The sequence below is a fragment of the Podarcis cretensis genome (genome assembly GCF_951804945.1).
Source record: "Podarcis cretensis genome assembly, chromosome: 6".
NCBI classification, from domain to species: Eukaryota; Metazoa; Chordata; class Lepidosauria; order Squamata; family Lacertidae; genus Podarcis; species Podarcis cretensis.
In genome coordinates, this window is record NC_137175.1 from 28,143,303 (window position 1) to 28,170,121 (window position 26,819).

General features: G+C 45.3%; 1 protein-coding gene across 7 annotated transcripts; it reads left to right on the forward strand.

Moving 5' to 3' along the window:
• Positions 1 to 17,441: 17,441 nt before the first annotated feature.
• LOC307217741 (uncharacterized protein) lies at positions 17,442 to 26,103 on the forward strand. 7 transcript variants are annotated; one of them, XM_079979545.1, is made up of 5 exons: positions 17,448 to 17,665; positions 17,866 to 18,093; positions 20,299 to 20,504; positions 20,816 to 21,636; positions 22,325 to 26,103. In XM_079979545.1, exons 4-5 carry the CDS (start codon positions 20,835 to 20,837, stop codon positions 22,933 to 22,935), a joined length of 1,413 nt encoding a protein of 470 aa, XP_079835671.1. In that variant the 5' UTR covers positions 17,448 to 17,665; positions 17,866 to 18,093; positions 20,299 to 20,504; positions 20,816 to 20,834; the 3' UTR covers positions 22,936 to 26,103. The 7 variants fall into 7 exon arrangements, with proteins under 7 accessions (XP_079835675.1, XP_079835669.1, XP_079835671.1 ...); XM_079979549.1 differs by lacking the exon at positions 20,299 to 20,504 and having other exon boundaries at positions 17,442 to 17,665; positions 20,816 to 21,573; XM_079979543.1 differs by lacking the exon at positions 20,299 to 20,504 and having other exon boundaries at positions 17,447 to 17,665.
• The last annotated feature ends 716 nt before the right edge of the window (positions 26,104 to 26,819 follow it).

Here is a 26,819-nt window from a genome sequence, read left to right on the forward strand (position 1 = left end):
GCTGGTTTGAATTTTAGGAAGACTAGCCTGGTAGATTTCCAGGGTAGTTTAGCCAGCTGCAAAGGTCCCCTATTTACTAGTGCTCATGATGTCATTGACACACATTCTCCCCATCAACCACCATTCTCAAGGGTAGCTTTGTGGTTTTTCTTTACATATATTTATTCATCGTGAAGGCTAAAGAAGAAGAAGAAGAGGAGGAGGAGGAGGAGGAGGAGGAAGAGGAGGAGGAGGAGTTTGGATCTGATACCCTGCTTTATCACTACCCGAAGGAGTCTCAAAGCGGCTAACATTCTCCTTTCCCTTCCTCCCCCACAACAAACACTCTGTGAAGTGAGTGAGGCTGAAAGACTTCAAAGAAGTGTGATGAGCCCAAGGTCACCCAGCAGCTGCATGTGGAGGAGCAGAGATGTGAACCCGGTTCCCCAGATTACGAGTCTATCTCTCTTAACCACTACACCACACTGGCTCATATATATATGAATGATAAACATCTATATGAATGAACATCAGGATGGCAGAATCACGCAACTGCTCAATTCTTCTATCCCATGCTTTACGCAGCAATTATCATTGTTCCCACAGTAATCACCTAAAGTGTGATGGACAGGTGCATGCCCTTCAACATGCAGCTGCTGTCATTCCAAACTCCCTGGTGCATGCTCCTGCATGATTAGGGACCCAAATCTGTTAACATTTCCAGTGTTTACTGCAGAGAGCCCCAGTGAAACACCAGCATTGCTGTTGCTAATACAACTGCTGCAGGAAGTGTAATGTGACACTCTCTCTCTCTCTCTCTCTCTCTCTCTCTCTCTCTCTTTCTCTCTCTCCTATGAAATATATTCCATTTGCTTGACTGTTTTGCTGCTCTTCCTGTGGTACAATATAATTGAGATGGGGTGATAAGCGAAGCCATACAGCAGGGGTGGGGAACCTCAGGCTTGGGGGGCTGAATGCAGCACTCCAGGTCTCTCTATTCAGCTCTCAGGACACCCTTAGGCTACACATGCCATCCCCAGACCATGCCTCTCTCTGCACCAGCCTTGAGTGCTTTTGCCTGGCTAGAATGTGTCCTTCCTCCATGAGCATGCCTCTTTTTGCATGGATGACAGATGGAAAGATGTGGAAGAATAAACACCTCTGCCTTTAGCATGGTGGGAGTGTAGCCTACTGTACAAAGGTAGTGCTCATATCCCTTGTTCTACCCACACTTTGCCTCTGGCCCTGTCAATCACTGGAAAGTTGTCCATGCAGGAATGCAGCCCTCAGGCTGAAAAAGATTCATCACCCATGCTGTACAGAATGATCAAAAATAGGGGTGTGTGGTATAAAGGGACTCTGGGGCATTTCACCTTGCTTTCTGTGTTTTTCCTAACCATTCTGCTTGCAGCCAGTGAAAAAACACTGTTGTTATTATATACGATATGATGTCCCTGTTAGGTCAAAATAACCAAAGTAAAGTTACTGTAGATGGAAGTGGCCATCATATTCAATGTTACTCATTCAAGGATACACAACATGGTCCTCAACTTACTGCTTTCCTGCGCTGTTGCGTTCAGTGGATCGCCAAAATCTTCGGCCCAGAGTCAAAACGCCCATCTCTTTTTCTGTTGAGAGAAAAAAGGAAACTTCCTTAGCAATACACCCTTGGGGTGCGGGGTGGGGGATAGTCACCTAGTTCATTCTCACATTATTTAATTTCCTCCTCTCATTAAGCCACAAATTATCTTGAGCGAGTCAGACTTAATTTGTTGCACAAGTCTACTTAACAAAGTGCATTGGCCATTCTTTGGATTTGCCACCTGAGCAAATGTTGAATCAGCTCTAAACAGGCATGGTGTGGAAAAAGCAGATAATGAGAATGTTTTTCCTCCCTTTCTTATAATACTAGAACTCAGGGCCAATGAAGGCGAAAGGCGGAAGATTCAGGGATAGCAACACACAGTTAAACAATGGAATTCGTTCCCACAAGATGTGACCACCAGCTTGGATGTCATTAAAAGGTAACTACTGTAGTCAAATTCATGATAGATAAGGCTATTGTATCACCCATAATGCCTATGTTTTATCTCCACTGCCAGAGGCAGAATGCATACCAATGGTTGGGAATCACGATTGGAGAGAGTGTTGTTGCACTCAGGCCCTTATTGCAGGTTTCCCATAGGCATATGGTTTGCAACTATTTAAAGAAAAAGGATGCTGGACTAGATCCAGCAAGACACTTCTTCTTATAAAATGCTAGAGATACAGCATTATGGACCAATGTGATGTTGGGGTTAAGCACAGTAAAAGGTTCATACTTTCAAACTGCACGTCTCTCCCACCATACCTTGGGTGTTTCATACCATTCATGGGATGTTACAAATTCATACTCTGTCTCTTCCTTGATCCCTTGGTTAACCAGGACCAAGGGCCATTGAGGAGTTGCTTCGCGAAGGTGAGTTCATAGATCAGCAGGCAGCAATGGCGAACGTGTATTGCAGTAAGACATCAGGACCCTGGACAGAGCACTGCAACGCTGAAGATTATCAATGCTGAAGACCTGCATCAGGCAAGTAATATAGCTCAAGCACTGATCAGAACCCTACTGTGGAATGCCCTCCCATCAGATGTCAAGGAAATAAACAACTATCTGACTTTTAGAAGACATCTGAAGGTAGTCCTGTTTAGGGAAGTTTTTGATGTTTGAAGTTTTATTCTGTTTTCAGTGTTCTGTTGGGAGCCGCCCAGAGTGACTGGGGAAACCCAGCTAGATGGGTGGGGTATAAATAATAAAGTTATTGTTATTATTATTATTATTATTATTACTGATGATAGCTTACAATATTGTTGCAGAGACAGATGCTGTCTTGGCCACCCCGCACCAGAAATCAATTGTTGACATTTTCATTCTGAAGTGTTGATATCTATCTATCCTGATGGAGGACATGGTTGTTGGGTGCTTCTTTCCCTCAACATCTGTAGAGATCCCTGAAAGAGAGGGTCACCTGTGGCTGCTTCCTGAGATGGTTCAGGGTCTCCACCAGACTGGGGCTCTCAGGAGGCCCTCTCCCAAGCAGAGGTTTCTGAGTCTAGCACCAAAGCTATAATACTGATGTTTTTACATTACAAGACAACAAATATTCTACAAACAATATATCATACTGTATGTTCTAATATTCACTAATTTTATGGTTTGCTTCTAAATAATCACAGGTTTGATGTAATGTACAATAAATGCAATATTTTCTTTAAAAATATACTACATATTATTCAAATTTTATAATATAAATAATTCATTGAAATAATTCATTAATTATGACAGAGGTGAAAAAGCTTTAAATAGATCTAATGGATGTTCTTGTTTCATGTAATAAATTCTCAAATTTTCGTTTTCTTCGTCAAGAAGAATTTTCATCAATTTTGTTATTGTGGCAAGATACTAAATGTTACTAAACCATTATTGTTCTATCAGAACTATCAGAGAATTCCTTTTATCTGATATCAATATCTTTGCAGCAGTTAATGAAACACAGGCAGGGAATGTGGGTCCAAAATGGGCAGGTTCAGTGTTCTGGTCTCACCTGTTCTTTAAGATATCCCAGAAGAATTATTAGAGGGTTCATATGAATGTGAAATCCAATTGTTTCTTGTAATCACACAATAACTTCATCCCAAAAGATAATTGAAACATGGTTCCAAAGCTGACATTTTGTCAGATGTACTATTACGGCAGGACGTGGAGGGCAGTCGCCCCAAGCTTTGTTTCAAACGACATGCAATTATTTTCAGGAATAAGTATATCTGTGACCACATCGCTGTTTCTGCGCATTGGCCATTATTAAAAGCACAAACCTCTGTACTTTTAAAAGGGGTGTGGGTGGGTAGGTGAAGTCCCTGTTTGAATAACTTCACTATAATGCAACCACAACAAACACTCTTAAAATACACCTTTTTGCATTTGAACTTGCTGTGAATCTCACAATGAGATTTTAGAAATTAGATTTTTAATCCACTCTTCTTCCGAGGAACTCAAGGTGGCAAGTAGAGCTTTTCCTCCCTCATTTTCCCAACCCCATTTTCTTCCCAACCCTGTGTTCTTGGTTAAGTCGAGATGCGATGACTGGTCCAAGATTTCATGGATTGATAACAATTTGGCCCAGCTCTTCCCCAAGGGATGTGAAACCTGTGGCCTCTAGATATTGTTGGACTACAACTCCCATCATTGGGAATTGGAGCCCAACAATATTTGGAGGACCACAGGTTCCTCACCTCTTCATTAGCTGCTGCAACCCACTGGTTCTCTTCCATTCTTTTCCCCACCCCAGTTAAAATACAGAATTGAGCCCCTGCATTTTGGCTTTCTGAAAGTCCGCAAACTCCATATTACACATTCACCCCTGCATTCTGTAGCTCAAACAAATGTCGCTTTGCCCCAAGATAACACAAGGTATTCATGTGAATAGTTTCTAGAGCTGAAACTCTCTATTTTTATATTACCCCAAACTGAGCCCCATTAATCAAAAATCTGCATTTTAATTAAAAAAAAAAAACACCCTCATGGGCTTTAAAAACCAAAGGGCACTTTAGCCATCAACTATTCTAGAAATGAAATATTAAAGCAGTGTGAATAAAGGTCACCACACTAGCACAGTTTGTACATCCATAACACAAATTGGAAAGTGTGAAAATCCCTATAACAACAGTCTCTCTGACCTCCCAGACACACTTATCAAGATACCTAATTCTTCAGATCCTGAATTATAGAAAGGCAATTTTAAAAGGCTTAAAACACTGGAGTGATTGCATAAAGTATTCACACAGCTGTAACTGTGTCCCGTAAGCTATATAAACAAAGCTTTTCAAGGTCGATTGCTTGCACATCTCCTAAATGCACAATGCTTACATTTTAATTGTCCTGTCACAGAGAGAATACCCTGTTCTATATGTAATGACAATGTGCAACTGAGGCCTCGCAAGGAAGACCATTTACCACCAGTAATAAGAGGGGGAAGGTCACTGGCATGATATTCCCTACCCCTCAAAGGTTATGTAAACACAATCAGTGTTAATTTTTTCTTTTTCTTCAACTGGTGGAAATTAGTGTGATGGAGTTATTGGGGTGAATTACCACCCGTGCACTATTCCATTAAGTGCTAATAAAGAGGGCTTGCCTTGGGGGCTATTGCAACCTCAACACTCCACGAAAAAGAAAATTAGTGTGTCAGATTTCCTACCATTGTCACAGAAGGTGGCATCTGTGTGGTTTAAAACTCCAAGGCACAGGGAGGGGCTCAGAATATTGAAATCAATTTTTGAAATTAATCGATCAAGGTGGGTGGGGTTGGAAGAGAGTACAGAATGACCAAATTAGAACAGCTGGTGGGAGGATGTGTTGTAATTAGAGTTGAAGCTCTTGGGCTAAGTTTTCATTTCTTCAGATTTCATATCTCCAGGGTTCGTATCTCTCAAATTTCTTAAGCTACAGGTGAAACATGCAAGTTTTACATTGCCCATTAACTAAAACTAATGCTGAGGTTCCATTTTAATTCACTGCAAGCAATGATTATTTGTATTTATACAGTGCTAATCAGCGTTTCCAGAGCACTTCAAAAATGTTGTCTTCACAACAACTCGGTATAGTAGATATGTATCGTAATTTCTTATATGTCCAATGGCAAAACAGATGGAAGATGGAAAAACTAGTGGCTTGGGTAGGGCCACGTTGTCAGTTCATGCCTGAGGTGAGATGCAAGCCAGGACTTCCCATTCATAGTTTGCCTCTTGAAGTGGTGGAGTTCGGGCTCTCAAATTTCAGTGGCACCCCATGCAACGCTTAAATTCTGTTTTGATGCCCCTTCCAGACTGACTCCCAGTGCAACCTCACCAGTCGTGCTACCCTCAAACCACCTCTGCTATACATTACACCAGTTCTAAAGCAATATGCTGGAATCGGCTCTTATTTTTAGTACATCAGGCTCTCAAAACACATCACCGTACGGTATGCTTTTAAAACTCCCTTTAGTCTCAAAAGCGATTTGCCATGCAGCATGGACGCCTACCGTTTGCGAAAGCCTAAAGGCCCTTTGGGATTGTGGAGTTAGTTTCACAGTTGTACATATTGCTGACCAGAATCTACTTTAAGCTGGAGTTTGATCAATCACAAAACTATTATTCGTCACAAAAAAGTCATCTTCTCTTTCTCCTGTGAGATAAAGGAGAAGAATGGGGAGGGCACTAATGCAATATCCCTTGTCTCATTTTAATGCCTCTAAAGAATGAGATTTCTTGAGCAGTCTGTTCTGTCCTCTTCCTTGCAACAATACTCCCACTCAGTGGTAAGATTGGAAACTGTGCACAAATGAGATGGTATCATTTGCTAGAGGAAGTGGTCTCCTCTCATAGCAGTGCAAGACCAAACAAGACCCTCTTCATGTTGTCACCATGGCCCCCACCCCCAATGACTCTGGTAGAGCAACAGCATTTCATTCAAAACATCTCTAGGTAATCCCATGTTGTTTGAACTGGGTCTGAGTTGCTTAGGTCTTGAACTGTGGGGACTTACTGCCCAACAGCCAGACAGTGGGACCATAGCTAGGAGGGAAGGGCTGTAGCTGATTAGCAGAGCATCTATCTGCTTTGCGTGCAGAAGATTCGAAGTTCAATTCTTGGCAGTTCCAAGTAAGGCTGGAATGTCCCCAGTTTGAAATCCTGGGTACCCACTGTGAGTCAGTGGGTTTGCCAGCATAGTGCCTCTGGAAACCAAAAAGAGAACCAGTAAAGATTCTCAATGCATGAGAGACTGTTTGATATTTCTACAGAATTCCTGTCTGCACCTACATTAAACATGGCCACATTTCATTGAACACCACAACTGGATGCATATCCTCCTATTCTGAACAGAGGTTTTTAAAAATAACTTGTTAAGTTGTAGGTGAACATATCAGACAACACAGCGATTCTTCAAACAGTTCTTGTTTATTCACAAGCCAGAACAGAACTGAACTGAAGGGTTCATCCAGCCTGCTTATATAGAGCTCCACTAGAACGCAACAGTAACCATTTTCTGTAACTATCCAATCACTGAACGTCACTTTCGATCCCTTATTTGCATATGTGGACCTGAACTATCTACAGTATCCCCCTGCTGGCCCAAGGTGACAACTTCAGTACATAACATAACTTATCTTTGTGAGCAACAGTGTCTGATGTAGGCCTTTTCCTCCCAAATAATGGGGTGGTCAATGCAGGGGCATGCCCACTCCGTTTTGTGGTCCTCTTTTAGATATGACAGCCATTTTGTGTAATGTCACACACCCAACGGTAGCCATTTTGTGCTGGCTCCCACAATACTTTTCCCAAATTCCACATGTGCCCACTGTCTCAAAAGGGTTGGCAACAATACTGAGCTGGATAAACCAATGGCCGGACTTGTTGTAAGGCAGCTTCCAATGTTCCTGTGGCTTTATTAGAAAGAATTTATATGCCAGAGGGAAAACAATAGAACCATTCATTTTGGGCTGTGAGGACAGAGAGATGGCAGGCTTAGAATTTATCTGCTGCTGTTTGGGCTTAATTCAAAAACCAAATTGATAGAGTCTAGGAAACAGACAAAATGCTTCAGAAGAACTTTAGAAGAGCTCTGATGTGGAATTTGAGTATCCAGTACCTGATACACGACCAAATCACAGATTAAAAGGCTTAGATTTACAATCCCTGGATTTTTAATACTGGACATTTTTATCGTAATTGTGTAATTTTGTCCTGTCAGTTACTGGAGTGAGTGCATGTGGATCCCGCACCCTTGCCTGATCCAATACAACTAAATGTTTGTGCACAGCTGATCTTGCTGAACTGCTCTTTGCCAGGATCCGCAAAAGTGGCAGGCTTGTGCCACACTGATAGGGGGCCTTCCAGGAAGGAAGGGCTGAGATTGAGAGGACAGGCAGCAGCCCACCTTTCTGCCTTGGCCAAGGCTTTTGCCGATGGCTTCACCTCAGTGAGCACCTTTGCAACAACCCTTCAGGCAGTTGAGGGCTACTGAGGAAGAGGCAAGCACAAAAGTGCCCCAGGAAGAGCACAGAGAGATGTCCCCTCAGGCTGGGATTACAAAGAGGGGTCAGGGAAGGGGGGCGGGAAATACCTGAAGGTGACAGGAGATGTTAGCCAACTGTTTGGGACCCAGAGAGTACAAACCTTGTCTCTCCCCAGATCTCTGGGGGGAGATGGGGGGGGGCAAGGCTACCCTATGACAAGAACTGCTGGAATGCTCTGAAGAGAGGGAGGAACAGGTGTGTGAGAGGACAAGAAGAGAAAGGGACAGATCTTTAAAAGGGCAGTCTGTGTCTTACCCTTCAGCTCTTACTGATGAAACCAGCTGGAGCCAAGGGGAAAGTGGGGTGTCCCTGGCAACCCCTCAGCTGAGGCTGGGCAGAGCAGTCATGTGGGCTGCTGGGAAACAGACCTAGGAGCCCAAGGAAGGAAGGAGCCCACTCCTGGCAGAACTTGGGAAAAGTAAGTGACGCACAAACTGCTGACAGAGACTCGCTTGTCTAAGGGTAGACCAGCTCCCCTGGGACACCCTCTGCTCTGAAGAATGGTGCAGGAACCACCCCCACCCCATGAATTTAAATAAGTTGGGGAGCACAAAAGGAAACCATCATGTGATGTAACAGGAGGAAGAACAGTCCACAAAAGCATCACTAGCCAGTGCTTCTCCTGCGTCTTTGTGTGAGGGGGTATGGATCCAATGTTCTTTAATGTATTGCTTTCCCCTGGCTCAATCACATGCAAGTAGAGACCCTGGGCTTCCTTTGCACACTGCGGATGTGAAGCAGCATCACCAAGAGCCCAGCACAGCTGCTCTGATAAGCTTCAACTCGGAGTGGATATTACTCCATTTTTTAATCACTATGTAAATACTGTTTCATGCTTCCACACAAATGAAACAAACTGTGCCAGCTACATATACTTAAAGCCTCTTCCAAGCATTTGATATGTAATTTGACATTGGTGGCGTATGAGTTGTAGCTAAATAGCAATTCATATGGACTAAATGGTCTTAAACTGAGTTGGGTGGAATCTACACGCATATAAAAACCGTTCTGAACATGCTTTTTTTGAAAAAGGTGTTTTTAAAAATACGTTGCCTTTTCCATAAGGCTCACCATCACCATCTAGTGTCACATTGTATATTGCACCTAAAACACACTTAAAACGTTTTATTTGCAGCTGTATAGCTGAGTTATTTGTGAAACTGGGGGGAAGAATTTATAACTAAACAAAACATTTAGGTCTGAAGATAAAGCTATTGATGGCTACTATGTGTGATGGCTATGTGCTCTGCCTCCAAAAATGAAGGCAGCAATGATTCTGCTGGAAACTGCAGAAAAGGAAAGTACTGTTGTTTGCAGATTTCCCATAGGCATCTGTTTGGCCACTGTAGGAAGAAGATGCTGGACTTAATGGCCCATTGGCCTGATCCAGCAGACTCTCCTGATGTTCTTACGTTCAAAAATGGTAAACCATCTTCTCTCCTGTGATAATATTTAGTTTTGCTCAAAACTGGCTGTTGTTCTTTCAGTGTCAGTCAGGGGTAACCATCTCCAGATTTTGCTGCTACATTTCCCATCATTCTTGATGATTAACCACATAGGCTGAGCCTGATAAGAGTTGGGAGTCCAGCAGCATTTGGAAAGCACCATATTGCCTTCCTTGGTTTATAAATAAAGTCATACCCTGGAAGTCAAACAGCTCAATTCCGGAACATTTTGGCTCCTGAACATTGCAAACCCAGAAGTGACTGTTCCGGTTTGCAAACTATTTTTGGAAGCCAAAGTCTGACAGGGCTTCCACAGCTTCCAATTGGCTGCAGAAGCCATGCTTTGGTTCTCAAATGTTTTGGAAATCGAATGGACTTCCGGAAGGGATTCTGTTCGACTTCCAAGGTACGACTGTAACAGCAAAACTATGAGAGCCCTGATTTGTTATTTGTGAGAATGAAGAGGTCCCGATTTGAAGTGAAATGTGGATGGGGTGTGAAAATAGAACAGAGAGATGAATGAGGCCATTAGCAACACCGCAAATTGCAAATTTCAAAAGATCATAAATCACGCCCTCGAGTAATCCTAAGACTGGATTGAAAAAAAATCAATAGTATTTTAAAAGTTATTGTAACAGTGAGAATACCTTCTATTTGGCTTCTGGCTTCTAAGGGCACCGTCACTGAATGCAGTCAGAATAAAAAGCAGAAGCCACACCACAGTTATGTCTGAAAAGCTTTCATTCGTATTCATCTGCAGGATATCATTTCTGCAGATCTGTCATTTTGAAAGCAAACAGATCAAAACTACTTAACACAACTGTAGTAAAGTTAGTCTTATTTAGAAAATTATTCTTTGCTCAAGTAAGAGGAGTGAAGCCTTGTGGGAGTTTCATCAGCCACAAGGACCCTGGGAAAGAAGTTGTGTATCTTTAAACTCTAGACTAGATGGCTCCTTAGCTGAAAGCTTTATTGGAACCAAGGAAGCCTTGATTTAATGAAAGATCTAACACCTGAGTTTGAGGGTGTAAACATCCCCCCCCCCTCAGTGATGCTATCTGTCCTTGAATTGCTTGGGGATGTGTCTCTGGCTAATTTCCACGGAAGGGAGGAACCCCTTTGATTTAAAGTTTGGATTTCAAATTGGCCCAGCTGTCAAGAAGTAAATTGATTGACCAGCAAGCCGGTCATTGGTGTATTCAAAAATAATTTGAGTCTTATGATTGGCTTGAAAGTTACGACGCTAAGTGCGAACTGTGAATAAAAGATCAGGGAATTGTCTTGATCTTTGCTCTTTGCTTTCGGTCTATGCCATCGCTCTGCAATTCGCAAAGATGCCCGGCTCTATTGTTCCATCCTAATAGCTGTCGTTTCGTCCTTTGAAATGGAGATTTACAAAAGCCTTCAACTTGCAGAGTCCTAAAGATTTCAGCTATCCTATTGTGTGTTAGAGCTTGTGAGTATGTATAGCTAGTCATACTATGTACCTTTGTTATTTTCTTATCTGTAACGTTCAAAAGAGTGCCTGCTATTCTAGCATGTTTTTTATGTTATTTTTAAAATAAACCTTTTAAGAATGAAACTGTTTTAGTTTGTGTGCCTTTCCGGAGGGAATAGCTAAGTCCTAGCCTTACGCTTGGTTGCACTCTACCGTAGAACTTCTGCCTGCAAGTCTGTGGATGTAACTTGCGAAACAGGGGGACAGCCAGGTTAAACGGGTCACAGCCTTCTCCCTGGGTTGTGATTCTGGGTCCCCTGGACAAGAGGGAGTGGTGGCAGCCCTACCGGGTCGTGTTTGTTCTGTTTTGGAAAAAGTAATTAGCCCGCTAACCTTGCCCTGGGTGTCCTAGTCTGGCCGGAGAGCAGAGACAGGAGACGGGAGGGGCGAGCGGTTGGGGGTGAACATTACTACAACAACACTCACTGGTTTGAATTCTTTGTTGATCATAGGATTAACGTAAAACTCCAGGGTTGCAATCTTATAAACACTTACTTGGGAGTAAATTTCATTGAACTTAATAGATCTTCTAAGCAGGCATGTGTAGAATTGCACTCTAGGTTTGTTTAAGTTACAGGCTGATGTCATGCATCTTCAAGAATTAGATATTTAAAGACATTTTGTGAAAGTTTTGGGGAATAATTCTGAATTCATGAGATTACTAGCTTGCCATTGCTGTTTAACATGTATACAGTCAGAGCTTCTTCTTCTTTTACAGCTGGAACTCAGTTCCAGCGCCTCTCAGGTGGGAGACATTGCCATTATAGGGGAACAAGGGAGGCCTTTGTGGTGACTTTTGGCACCTCTCCTTCTAGAAAAACAGCACTGTATATGGTTTAGTACTTTTGGTGTTTTCCCCCAATGAGGTTAAAATGCTTAAACTTCAGTGGGGGAGGTTGTTACCATGACAGTGATGAAAGCAATCACTAGTTAAATACTATCCTTGAGGGCATAGCCAGGACTTCAGAGTGCTAACTTTCTACTGAGATAAGTGGGTGAGCAAAAAAATCTGACTTGGTCAGGGCTCTTCCAGATGACATTTGAAGAGCTACTTTTAAGGAATATGGCATCTTCATTATAAAACTGGAGTAGTTATCCACCGCTTTGAAATTTGCCCATTAGGAAGCTTGACAATGAACCTTTCTGAATTCCCAGCATACGAAGAAGAAGAGGAGGAGGAGGAGGAGGAGGAGTTTGGATTTGATATCCCGCCTTTCACTCCCTTTAAGGAGTCTCAAAGCGGCTAACATTCTCCTTTCCCTTCCTCCCCCACAACAAACACTCTATGAGGAGAGTGGGGCTGAGAGACTTCAAAGAAGTGTGACTAGCCCAAGGTCACCCAGCAGCTGCATGTGGAGGAGCAGAGACGCGAACCCCGTTCCCCAGATTACGAGACTACCGCTCTTAACCACTACACCACACTGGCTCTCATTAGAAGCTGGAAATGGGTAAGACGATACTAGATTGCAAAGGTTGCTTCAATCACAAGGCCTGAGGATTACAAATACCATATTTTTCGCTCCATAAGTCGCACCTGACCATAAGGCGTACCTAGTTTTTAGAGGGGGAATGCAAGAAAAAAAATATTATTTAAAGGGAGCGCTGAGCAGAGCCTGTATGCATCCCAGGATCTGCTCAGCACTCCCTTTCATGAGCCGCGTGGAGCGTGTGTGTGGCGCTTCCAGGCTTTTCCCAAAGGAGGGAGAAGGGCAGCCCATCACACACTCCGCACAGCTCTTTAAAGGGAGCATGGCTATCCCTGGCTTTTGCGGGAGGTGGGGGAAGAGACAGAGCGCACGGCTCTGTCCCTTCCCCCACCTCCCGCAAGAGCCGCTCGCTCTTTAAAGGGAGCGCAACTATGGCTGGCTTTTGTGGGAGGTGGGGGACAGAGCCACCCGCTCTGTCCCTTCCCCCACCTCCCGCAAAAGCCACGGATAGCCGCGCAAAGCCTCCACAGGGCACGGGGATGAAGGCTCCCCATGCCCTGCGGAGGCTTCATGCAAAGCTAGAACAGCTAGAGGGAGCGCTGCGCAGTGCTCCCTCTAGCTGTTCTGGCTTCTGAGATAGCCACGCAGCCTGCATTCGCTCCATAAGATGTACATACATTTTCACTTACTTTTTAGGAGTGAAAAGTGCGTCTTGTAGAGCGAAAAATACAGTACTCCTTTCGGGATGGAGGAAAGATCAACAGAGCATAGGCCCCTTGTACCAGGTATGTTGATTGGCCAACCTTTCCAGTGAAGAACACCACCATTTAGGATCACAGTAAAAGCCTTGCTGCAACAAAGTAATTGTGCACAGATACATAATTGCACCTACAGGTACGTATTTCTCTAAGTGTTTCGGCACACACAAGTACAGGCAGCGTGCAAGGTAATGGGGAAATAATGGAATGCCTTTCTATTTCATCAGATCTGGGTGGCATCCCTAAATGCTTGTCTGCAATCAGTGAAATACTATATTAGGGGGGGGGGGGCTCAGTGTAAATACACCAGAACTGGTGTTACCTGAGGCTCAGTAGAACAGATGGCTGTGAAAATGCCTGTCCTGGGTGGTCAGTCTCTCTAAAGAAGGGATAGCGAACCTGTAGCCCTCCAAATGCTGCTGAACTGCAACTCCCAGCCAGCATGGCTAATGGCCAGGTATAATGGCAGCTATAAGGCAGCAACATCTGGAGAGCCATAGGTTCCCATTCTGTGAAGTATCAGGTTGATAACTTGGGTGAAACTTCTGGACCACAGATGGGGAGCCTGTAGCTTCTGGATATTGCTCGATTGCAACTCCCATCACGCCTGACCACCGGCCATCCTGACTGGAGTCCAACAACACCTGGAAGGCCACATGTTCCTCATCACTCTTCTAAGGCCCAGCTTTCCTTCTAGAATTCTCAGTAGCGGCATGTGACCCAAAAATGTTCCATGTCAGCTTTAGCTGATAAACAATCGATGTAAAGGAGAAGTGGGTCAACAACCAACATCCTTTGGTTATCCATATTATTCCAAGGACATCAGTGTCGCCGCTGACCTCCATTCCAAGCAAACAGAATCCGGTTGTGTGCATGCCCCCCTGGAGTCTCTCGTGGCTCTGAGACTGGCGTGGCATCTAACAGAATGTAGTTTGAGCAAGCCACTTCCTTGTCATAGCTGTCAACTTACAGATTTGAAAATAAGGGACCAGCAGCCTTGAAAATAAGGGACCAGCAGCCAAAATAAGGGACCTGCAGCTTCACCTGTTCCAGGCACTCCAGTCTTCCTGTCCTCCTGCAGTCTGGTCAAACTCATGCTGGTAGCTTCGAGAACACTGTCCAACCAACTTTGTTTTTTTTTTTTTTTAAAGTAATTTTTATTGGGTTTTCACATTTTAAAAACACACACAGATGAAAACAAAAACAAAACATGTATAATTTCATAACCTTACTTTCTTAACCCCACTCCCTGACTTCCCCCCACCCCCCCTTCATACATCCCAAATCCAATAATTAGCTCAGCAGGTTCTTATCTCTCTTCTTTAACATATTATTGTTATTTTTAAAATTAATTCTTATTACTTGGCCAAATTTTACTTGTCCAATTTTCTTATAAATATTAAGTCCTTTTCTAAGGTCGACCCAAATTCCCTTCCACGAATTTCCCCCTTTTTATATTGAATGTAGGTCATAATAGCCAAACACAAAAGTCATAAAAGTTTTAAAATTCTGTTCTCCCCTCCCTCCCTACCCCAGTTTCTGTCCCTTCCCAAATAGATGTCCACAAAACAGTTCTTAGCCTGGATTCCTCACATCAGAGGCCTTCAAATCTCTGTCAGTCTCTCCCTGCCGGTTTTGTTGGTAGCCCTCTTTGTTGGTCCTCAGTTCTCGAAGGAGCTCTGGCACAGTCTCATCAAATTTTCTTCCATCCAAAATACTTGGTAACAGCTGCTGCAACAAGCCAACTGATCTCCCATACTCAAAGAGGAAGCCCCAATCATATTTCTTGTTTCTTTTAAGTTCCAGTATTCCAAGTGTTTGGGACGCAGGTGGCGCTGTGGGTAAAAGCCTCAGCGCCTAGGGCTTGCCGATCGAAAGGTCGGCGGTTCGAATCCCTGCGGCGGGGTGCGCTCCCGTCGTTCGGTCCCAGCGCCTGCCAACCTAGCAGTTCGAAAGCACCCCTGGGTGCAAGTAGATAAATAGGGACCGCTTACTAGCGGGAAGGTAAACGGTGTTTCCGTGTGCGGCTCTGGCTCTGGCTCTGGCCAGAGCAGCGATGTCACGCTGGCCACGTGACCTGGAAGTGTCTCCGGACAGCGCTGGCCCCCGGCCTCTTGAGTGAGATGGGCGCACCAACCCCAGAGTCTGGCAAGACTGGCCCGTATGGGCAGGGGTACCTTTACCTTTATTCCAAGTGTTCCATGGGCTTCCTCTTTCCACTTTCGCATCTTTCGCAGATTGGTAATCCCAAGATCTTCTTCTTTATGTTCTAGCAGTGTAGGCTTCAGATTGGTACTCTCCTGTAGTTTCTTAACTCCTTCTTCCCTCTCCTCCAGTTCCAAAATAGTCTCGTCTGGTTCAGCTGCAGATTTTGTTTCAGTCAGATCCTTTATGCATTCAGCAGGGTTGCTTGTTTTAGAGTTCAAGGTTATAAGTTGTTTGTTCACAGCCATGCTTTGCTCTTGCAGTATTCCCACGAGAAGAAACATTCTTTCTATCTCTGCCTGTAATTTTCCATCTGTAGCCATTGTAATGTTTCAAAGTTTCCCCTAGGGGGATTCTAATTACTTAATAGTCCTTTCCCAACAATCTGTTGTTTTGTTATTTGTAACTACTTTGTTCCCAAGCACTTTAATTCAAATATAGCAAATTTAGTCCAGAGAGATGTTAAACAATAAAAATTTTTAACTTTAACTGCCCGTTTGACAGTTCCTTTGACAGCTGTCAAACTCCTTGTTCCTTTTCCTCCAGCTCACACACAGGGGCACTCCCGGGTCGGGGGGGGGGGTTAGACAAAAGCTTCTAAAGTTCGACTCTTACTCTCCAGCACAAATCTTCTTCTGTCAAATTCATGGAATTAATGTCTTTTAACTCGTACCGAAAAAAAAAAGATCTCTCCACCTTAGTTCTCCGATCCTTGCTTTAAATCTTTTGTAAATAGAGGGGGTGCGGACTTCCCTTTAGCACATCCCCCGGTCGTACCGAATTTAAAGGTAAAAATTTTAAAGTCCAAATTCCATTCTACTCACGGGTTATTTCAAGTCCAAATTTCAGGGGAAAAAGTCAGCGCTCTCCGGCCATGGCTCGCGGCTTCGCTCCACTGCAGTAGCGGTCTACTCACAGCACCACGCCACTCTCCGTACCCTCTCCGTAGCCTTTAAAAAGGCTCTTCGTGGGTCGGGGGGGCGCTTGAGGTGCCCACCGGGTCACCAAGTCCGCAGGCTTCCGCGCCTGCGGTTTCTAAGGGTCCCCGCGTCGCCGTCGCGGTGAGACCCGTCTGCAGCAGAGCCGATTCCCTCCGGAGCTCGGAGGGAATCCGCCATTAGCCGATCGCGCTAACCCGGAAGTCGAGTGTCCAACCAACTTTGTAACCAGAGGTTCAACTGAATAGAATCTGAATCACATGCACCACAAGGCCTATGCAGCCTCAACTTAAGATGGCTCCCCGGCCTGGCTTTGCACTGCAAAGTTTGCAGCAGCACGTGCAACAAAATGGCATCCAGCATTCAAAAAACCTCTCAGCTTGCATTAACTAGCCGCACACAAGGAATGCAAGCTCCACCCCCCAGTCGCTCTTAGATTTCTTATTGGGTGAGCAACACAGCCAAGCAACACAGTTGGAGCCTCCCTCCTCCCTGACCAGCAGGGAGGGAGGGAGGGAGAGGAGCTGCTTCCTTTGAAATTTAAGGGACATCCATCAATAAGGGACAGCAGCGGGACATGGCGCTGGAATAAGGGACTGTCCCTTCAAATAAGGGACACTTGACAGCTATGTTCCTTGTTGGGGTACAATGGGGCACCCTAAATTTCTGGAAAGCTTTTGAAGACTTGCTTCAAAACGCACAGCACCATACCACCCTGGGAGGAAGCTCCATTGAATTCAATAGGACGTCCGTCTGAGTAGACAAGGCTGCAATCCCGAGAGTAAATTGCCTCCGAATTCAACAAGGTGTTTTGTTTTTTAAGAGGGCGTATTCTAAGACTGCGCTCGGGAACCTGACGCTTCCTTCCCGGGGAAAATGTTTGCGGATGAGAATATGCATTTGGTTTTTGCTTTATTTTTTTGGCAAAGGCTGTTTGCAAAATACTTGGGGGGGGGGGAGCTGAGCGCCCTCCCCGCCCTGGCAACCCGGAGCCGCCTATCGCCAGCAGAGCGAGCTCCGCCGAACAAAGCCACGACAAGGGGATTAACTTCCAAATGACCCTCGCCGCGCGGCCGAAAGCGCCGCCGGAGCCCCACCCCTCGGACGGCCGGAGGTCTAGCTGCTGATGGTCACATGGGCCTCTCTCAGCATGGTGGGAAGGGAAAGTTTATTTGAATTGCAAGCGCTGCCCGCCTGCCCGGGGACCATCAACTTGTGCAGCTCCGCTTCCCAACCAGCTCTGCTGCTGCTCCTCCTTGAAGTTTGCTGCGCCCTCCGCCCCGCCAGCCCGGCTCCAAATGCTTCACACAGTTTGCAAGGTGATTTTTTAAAAAATAATAATATCGTTTTATATCCAGTTCAACCTCTGCTTTTGTTCATGCTCATCCATTTATTGCTTTTGCAACATTTGTGATCGCAGATCCCCTCCTTAACCAGCGTTAAATGCATTTGCTCCTATTTGCGGCTTCTCTTCTTTTGCAACTACTTTTTATTTCTATTTTTTCCTACACCCCCTTAGTTCCCTTTCCCCATTGTCCGCCCTCTGATTCGAGGCTCCGCACGTCAGTCACGGGCTTGACTCTTGCCCCTCCCCGCCTCCCCGATTGAGCGCTGGCTCCCCGCCTTCTTCCTCTGCTTCGTCCTGCCTCCCCAAGGCCGCGTCTGGTTGGGCGGGCGCCGCGCCCGTCACGCAGGGGAGCCAATCGCAGCCGGCCTGCATGCCCACGAGCGAGCCGGGAACTTGCAAGTAAGTGTGCGACTGTGGGTTAGGGGAGCGGCAGAGCTTTTAGGGGAAGGCGGCTGGGAGGGTCGGGATGCTTTGGGAAACCCCTGGCCGGCACCGAAACGCTGGAGAGCACCCCTGGGTGTCCCTGGAAGTGGGTGAGGGAGGGGAGGTCTGTTGCTTGGAGGAGGGGCAGGATCAGACACCAGGAAGAGTTAAATGTTGCACCCCAGAGTTGTTGTTTTCCAGTACTTAAAAAAAAACAACACAACTCCAGATTTCAAGTTCCCCATGAGATGCAAAATGATGCTCGTCTTCACATACCCTGTGAAAAGTCTGGTGTTCAGTTTGCTGGAGAATCTGCCATCTGCATCTGCTGCTCAGCTAAAAAGGGATTGTGGCTTTTGGAGGGAGGAGGGATTCTTATAAATGGGTTTTTGGAGGAAGCCCCTTGGATTTATTCCAGCTTCTTGGAGTCTGGTGGTACTGATCTGCAAACCCAAAGACTCTGTTTCACTCTGTTGTGTTAGAAATGCCAGAGCTGTGCTGCAGGGGTACCTTAGGTGGAAATAACTGCAGGCTGAACTTAATGTGGGAAACTGGTAGCATCTTTGCTGGCTAGACAGCTATCTAAGCCTGATGGGGTTTTTATTTTACAGAAGTGTTTCCGGAAAGCTGTAGATTCACCCTCAAGGTGTGAGTTCAAGAAGGGAGCTTTCCAGTAATTTTTGCATGCCCAACCTGTCATATATCAGCTGTCTGTACTGGAGACCTGTTCATTCCTGGGTCCTTCTAACTATATAGGCCTAATTCTCTGTTACTGTTATCTTACTAATATAGACAATCATTCAATTATGCAAGCCACCCCCTGTGGCTTCAAGTGGTACGGCTCAGATGCAGGTAAACCTGTGTCTGGGCTGTACCACCTCAAGATGCAGATGGAGGCTGGCATAATTGAATGCCCATCCATAAAAGCGAAGTCTAGCTAAGCCTTCTTTCAACTAGTTTCCTATAGGCATGGAAGGTTTTTGAAGGAAGGAGCATTCCACCATGTGATTTTCCCTCCTGTTGTCTGTACATCCTAGATCCAGTTTGCCCACCCCTATAAGAACAGACCACTAGATGTGCCTTACTCTGTTATCCCTGCAGAGACTTTTGGCTAATAGTGAGGCTTATTTGTCATCTTCTTAAGTGTCTACATTAGCTAATGTCTTGCTTTTATGTTCTGCTGACATGGCTGAGTGAGCCCTGACCGGGAAATGAAACATTTGCATGCTTTTGTTTTGTGCTGAATTGCTTACTTGGAAGTACATCTCAATTGCCTGAATGGCACTTGCTTTCCAAATTTGTCTTTAAAATCACAACCTAAAGCTCAGAAAATCTTTTGTGTGATGCAAATGTTTACTCCCAAATAAAGTGGGATGGTGTTGTTTCCACAAGGCCTGCATCACATGCAGGCTTGATTCAAGTAAGTACCATTGCACCTGCTGAGATTTACTCCTGAGTAAAGCAACACAGAATGTGGCTTTAGACTTCGAAGTCTATAAAATTAATCTAGGCTGCAAAAAATTATACTAGCCTGCTATGAGTCTCCGTGCTGACCTATCAAGAGAGGAAGCCCTGTCTTCCATCACCTGCATGGAAATGCAGGCTTGTGGCTTTTTGGCTGGCTAGTTAAAAAAAAGATCTACCAAATAGACTGGCAGGGGAGTGGTGGAGCAATCCACCCCTCCTTTGGCAGCTGTCTGTATTTCTGTGATAGTTGTAGAGAAAAGGGCATCCCTCTCTTTGTGACTTGCACAGAAAGGAAGTAGACTGTGAATAAATCCTTTCCTCTTCCACCAGCCCCCTTGTTTGCCTGCATGGAATTCCTGGTCACCTGTGGCTGCCACACAAGTTGCTAAAATACAAGCTAACTCCATGCAGTGGTGCAGCTGGAGCTGGACCTGCAGGCAGACTTTTTTGGTAGAGCAAAACACAAACACGTCAGGTGTGCAGAAGAAAAAACATTAATTGCGTTATTCATAAACCCCATGCTTCTCTAAATAGCCCTGTCTCCCAGATAAGTCCAAGATCTAAATTTGTGTGGCTGTTCCACTGACCCCATGTCAGTTCAAAAACCCAGGGACCCGCTGGAGGTGTTTGTCCATGTGAGACAAATTAGAACATGAGAAAATCCCTGCTAGATCAAGCCAGAGGTTCATCTAGTCTTGCATCCTATTTTCACAGTGGCTGACCAAATGTCTATGGGAAATTTACAAGCACTCCCTGCACTTCTGAGTCCTAGCAATTCAGAAGCATACTGCACCCATCTCTGGAAGTAGAGCATCGCCAACGAGGCTAGTAGCTATTGATGGCCTTCTCCATAAATGTTTGCAATCCTCTCTACGTGTTTGTTTGGAAACAAGCCTCACATACATAAATGATGTTTCCAAGTAAGTGGGTATAGTACTGTAGCCTACAATCATTTCCCAAAACACCTGTATTTCTCCTTAGGGAGGAGAACATACAAACAACAATACATATAAACAAACAGTTCAGCAATAGAGGTATGTACATCCTTCTAAAAGGGGCCTGTTGTAACTGGGAGAATGGCACGTTTGTGTTCCTAAGCTAAATTGATAGTTTACGTGATCGGGGCCACTTGCCAAATAACTCTCTGAAGATCAGAAAACCAATTAAAGGGGAAAGAATAACCTCTGCTGTGCCTGTGAGGTTTTAACTGGTGTGGGTTCTCTTTTGGCAGCAGAGGCAGAAAGAAAATAATGGCTGGTAATGACGACCTCTTAAAGAATCTACAGAACAACTTGCAAGAGCTGAACAGTCTCCGCTCTAGGTATTACATATCAGCAAAACGTACCTTGTCTGCAGGGGCCAAGGCACTGCTTCGTGACCAGCAACAACTGCCAAGGGAGAATATGAACATCCAGCCGTTTGCTCCTAGAAAGAGCATCCGCCACCGTAACCCCTACTGGCCTGATGAAGAAATCCGGACCTTCATTGAGATCTGGGGCGACGACCAAGTCCAAGCCTCGCTGGCCACCAATTTTCGCAACGAGGCTCAGTATGAGTGGATCTCTGATCGGATGCAGGAATATGGCTATGACAGGGACATGAAGCAGTGCCGTTTGCGTGCCAAAGAGCTTCGGCGAGGATACAAGGCCATTGTTTGTGGAAACAACTCCTCTGTGAGTGGCCAACGTGCCCTGCCGTTCTATGATTCCTTGAATAGTTTCCTGTGCATGCACAAAGGCCTGGTAGTGTCCAAAGTCTCCCTCTCCATAGATCGGAGGAATCGAGAGGCACAAAAGCTGGGGCTGGAGCAGGAGAAAAACGAAAAACTAAGCGTCGTCCTCGTTTCCGACGATGACGAAGCCTCCATCCCAGAGCCTGTGGATGACTCAAATGGCTATTTTCAAGACCCGCGGATGGATTCCGACCCTGTGAATGCCCAATCTCCAGGTGATGAATGGGAGCAGCACGGAGAAGACGACATCCTGGCAGGTGATGAGGCTTTGCCCCATTTCCCCAGTGCTAGAGGAGAGAGCCATTCGGCTGTCAATTCAGGTGAATTTTGAGAATTCAACTCTTGTTTCAAAGATTATTGCTTTTGAGCAATGTCACCTAGGTGGGTTAAGATGGTGGTTTGGGCTGAGCTTGATTTCTTTTTTTCTTTTTTCTTTTTAACACCTCTGAGATGTGCTTGGAGGACTCCCCTTATATACTAGAAGCCTGTCCCTGTAATCTAGGGATTGGGAACCTGTGGTCCTCCAGATGGCAAATTTTACAATGCCAATAAGTCCCAGCCACCATAGCCCAATAGTCATGGATTATGGGAGTTGTAGTCCAACTGGTTCCCCATCCCTGTTGTAATCCCAAATGTATGAGGTATGGCTATAGCTACTTAGTGAGGGGGGTTGGTCCACACAAATGTCAGAGGTTGTCTCCTTAGCATTGTTGAGCATGCTCCAGAGCTAAGCCCTAGTGAACACTGGCTGAAATTAAGCTTTCAGTTAGGCGTGGAGAACCTAGAGCCATCCAGATGTTCCTGGCACTATAGCTCCCATCAGCCACAGCCAGCATGGTCAGTGATGATAGGTTTTGTAGGCCCAACAGCAACTGCAAGGCCACAGGTTCCCCTCTGCTTTTAAGTGCAGGCTGCTGCTGCTGTTTTAACTTCTTTTGGCATCTGGTGTGCTGCTGGCCCCCTGCAGAACTCCACCGTTTTGTTAACTCCTGCTGTCTTCCATTGCAGGTCCATCCAGCTCCTTCCCCAGGGGGCCCCTGGCCGACACTGACAGAGCGAGCAACCACTGGAGCAGGAAACAGAGGAAGCAACCGGACTCTGCCTCGGACCTCGTGGATGCCATATCGCAAGTGGGCGACAGGCTAGTGTGCGCCCTATCCGATTTGCACTCGAGGCACAGGGAGACGTCCGAGCTTACACAGGCCAGGGAGAGCAATGCCCGCAAGGAGGAGTTGACCATCCTCGCAAGCCACGTGGGCCAGGCCACCAAAAACATGGACAAACTCATCACTCTTATGGAGACGTCGACCAGGCGGATCGCAGATGCCATGGACAGGCAAACAGCTGCCTTGGAGAACCTGGCACGGTTGTTTGCCACCAGGGCGCCACCTCCTCCAGTGCCCTCCACATCCCAAGGGCAGCTTCCGCATTCCTCCCCAAGCACCTCTGTACTGCTCCCATCATCATCATCATCGCCGCCACCGCTGGCGCTGCACAATGCTCCAAACGCTTTGGGGGCCCACCACGCCAGTGCTCCCAAAGCTCCAGAATCACCAGCTCCCAGCGAGGCTGAGGAATGCCAGCCAGAGAAAAAGAAAATAAAAACAGAAGGCAACTAGTGGAATCTCATCATTTGACAATCCCTCAAATATGCTTCTTTGCTCTCATTGGGTAGACACTCATCCTTAAAAAAAAAAAAACTCCTTTGAGGGGGAAAGTCAGGATGGCGGAAGCTGTAACAAATCTCTCTCTTTTTTTTAATGTAGCCAGGATTTCAGTTTGAAGGTATGTTTGCGTAGAAGAGGGAAGGATGAGTTTTGCCTAGGATGACAAAACTGTAGAGTTGACTGGCATTCCACTGTTCTGTCCCTTGCTCCATATTCTGCTGCTTCGTTATGCAATTCAGACTGCAGTCCCATGCACTGTTGCTAGGGAGTAAAGCCCCATTGAACTGTGTAAGGGTGGTTCAGATCTAGGCTTAGGCCACAGAGAAGGTTGGTTCAAAATCTCTGCTCAGCCCTGAAGTTGGTTGGTGGCCTTTGTCAGCTGCTGTTTTTCCTCTCTCCAAATGGGTAATACAAATCTGCACTGCTTGGTGGTTTTGAAGATGAGCAATTTAAAGACTGAATCATTGTGCACAGTGAAACTGATATAAATGAGTAGAGAACATTCTTTGTTGATATATAACATGTTGTTGTTAAAATCAGTGAAACGCACAGTGAGCGATGGGCTCTTTTCCTCCCTTGTCTCAATGAAACCACGTCTTTATTGGCAAACAGAAATAGTCTTCAAATACTAAAATAGAACATTTTTAATGTGGTTGCGGCAGCTGCTCTTGCAAGATCAAAGCCCAAGCTTGGTGGTTCATTCCTTCGCAGGTTATAAGAATGGGGAACCTCTGGCCCTCCAGATGATGTTGAACTACAACTCCCTTCTGCCCTAGCAAGTATGACCAATGGCCAGGGATGATGGGAGTTGTAGTTGAACAACATCTGGAGGGCCAAAGCTCCCCACAGCTAAGCTACAGCTGGAGGAGGGATAGACCTGAGTGAGCAGAGCAATGGTCTCCATTTTGTAGCTCATGCAGGACAAAATGCGTTAGTAAGAGAAGCAGAGCAAACCTTTGGCTTTCAAAGAACTCCTTGCACTTGAGAGTTCTATGAAACTCATCTCCTCCCAACCACTAACCTTGTAGAGGAGATCAAGGACTAAACATCAGGAAGAACTTTTATGACAGTAAGAGTTGTTTGACATTGGAACAGTCTCCCTCAGGACATTGCGGAGGTTTTTGAGCAGAGGTTCGATGGCCCTTCTGTCATGGATGCTTGAGATTCCTGCATTGCAGAGGGTTGTACTAGGTGGCCTTTGGCAGATCCCTTCCAACTCTATGATTCTGTGGCTAAGTCAGGGGTGGAGAACCTCCAGGGTTAATCCTGCAGTGGTGGCACACAGCCTGCTCCCTGTCAGAATTGGCCCTTGAGGACAATCATGGAGTCAAAAAGGTTCCTCACCCCTGAACTCAGGATTTGTTTCTTTAATGTTAGCCTGCCTGTTGCTTCTGGGCAACACACAATCTGGGGGTATGAGTGTGACAGCCAAATCTTGCTTAACCCCAGCATCTGGCACTCAGAGAGCCAGTGTGGTGTAGTGGTTAAGAGCAATAGACTCATAATCTGCGGAACCGGGTTCGCGTCTCCGCTCCTCCACATGCAGCTGCTGAGTGACCTTGGGCTCGTCACACTTCTCTGAAGTCTCTCAGCCTCACTCACCTCACAGAGTGTTTGTTGTGGGGGAGGAAGGGAAAGGAGATTGTTAGCCGCTTTGAGACTCCTTAGGGTAGTGATAAAGCAGGATATCAAATCCAAACTACTCCTCCTCCTCTTCAAAGCTTATGTTGTCCCTGACTATTGCTTGTGGAGAAATTAGACTCCATGAATTTGTCTTCAAAGCCTTCAAGCTGGGGGCCAGTACCATTTCTTGTGATAGTGAGTTCCATAAGTTAATGTTGTGCAGAGTGAAAAGTACTTCTGCTCATAAGCCCCGAGGTGTACCGACAATCAACTTCGATTATGATGCCAATGTCTAGATATTGGAAGAGTGAAACGCTCTCGTCTCCCTTCTTAGTTGCCCTTTACTCTCTCATTCTTCAGGTGGGCAGCTATGACTGCACAGAAAAAAGATTTTACCCTCACGAACCAATACAGTTGGCCTGACAGAGGCGCACTGTGCGGGCTGGAATTTCTCCCGTTACAATTTCCTTTATGGGGAATGTAAATTGTATTAGTACTCAGCTGCAACTGCAAATACCTGCCTGCAGTCACTGTGTGGACGTGAGTGGGGAAAGGGATTGACAAGAGTCCCAGTCCCCATGATGGCAAACAGTTCCAACTGACCTAGGTGAGGCTGAGTGTCCTCATTCCTATACAGTAGGTACAGTAGTACCTCAGGTTACATACGGTTCAGGTTACAGACTCCGCTAACCCAGAAATAGTGCTTCAGGTTAAGAACTTTGCTTCAGGATGAGAACAGAAATCGTGCTCCGGCGGCAGCAGGAGGCCGCATTAGCTAAAGTGGTGCTTCAGGTTAAGAACAGTTTCAGGTTAAGTATGGTCCTCCGGAACGAATTAAGTACTCAACCTGAGGTAGCACTGTATTTGAAAGCGCTGTGCACCACCACCCCAGGTGAAGAGCACATTGATTCCTAAACAAAGTATGTGGTCATTTCAGACAAGCAACCCATTTTTAAAAAAATGTGTGTTAGGGAACTAGAGGCCTGCATCCAAAGATTTGGCTGGTTATTTCAGCCTTGCAACTAAGGCCCTGATTATTACTAGCCTGTTAAGGGGCCAGCAGCTTCTGTTTCCACGACGGCTACAGAGGAGCCCTACCTCCTCTTGGTATGCTGAGAGAGAGGGAAGAATGCCTTCTACAAAGCTACATTTTCAGGAAGGCCATGAAGGAAGGAACAAAGCAGACAGCATCAAAATGCCACATATCCTGTAGTGTGGGGCTCACGGAAGTTGCGAGTAAAAGGTGTGTAAGAGAGTATTGCCAATACATTCTAAGCGCATATGCTATTGAAGAGGCACTGTCACTTTTAACTGAAAAGTGCAGAGTGCTCTTGTTTCTCAAATGCCTAGTTGTAACTGGGATCTCTACTGTAGAAGATCAGGGTTATGCTTCACCTAAGTAATACTAATTTTGTTTGTTTGTTTTTTTAAAAAAAAGCTCTCGACATTTTTTACATGGCTACCCTACCAATAAAGTTGGATACTAAAAACTTAAAAGTGGTGACCATTTATTAACATTTGGTATGTATGTTCAGCAGTTCAGGTGTGTGGGGGGGGGAGACTTAATATCATTTGAAGTTCTTTTAAACTCAACTATTATTACATTTTAATAAATAAGCTTAGGTTCATTCTGTGAAATGAGTCGCCCAGGCATTTTAATGCAGGAAATAAAAAAATAATCACCTTAAAACAATTCCATCTTAGTCAGTGTAGCTATCTTTTTTGCATTTTGCCTACAGAAGAAACTGAAAATAGTCTAGGGATTAAGCCTCACAAAACTACAGTTCCTCAAATGTAGTAACGGTATTTGAGCCAGTTTGTGCTTGGAGCACAGAGGTGATTTTAGATACCTATGATTCCAGTGACTGCAGTACAATTACTTGCATATAATAATCTACATTAAGGGGACACACATTGACACATTCTTAATAAGAGTTTAAATGCTGTTTCATAACTGTTCATTGGGAAACTGAATCAATTTAATTTCCCATTAAACAGGGGTATAATGAGGATGCAACGGGTTGAATGCCTAAGCATCTAATCTATGCTCATAGTAATGCAGCCTTTAAACATAATTCAACAGAGGAAATGTTCATCCCCAATTTCGCTTTGTAGTCAGTTGCTTGTTTTGCCTTTTTCCCCTCCCCAAGTGGTCTAACCTTATGCCAGGTTCCAGTGTTATTTACTTATTCTGTTTGTAAATCACCGTGCTG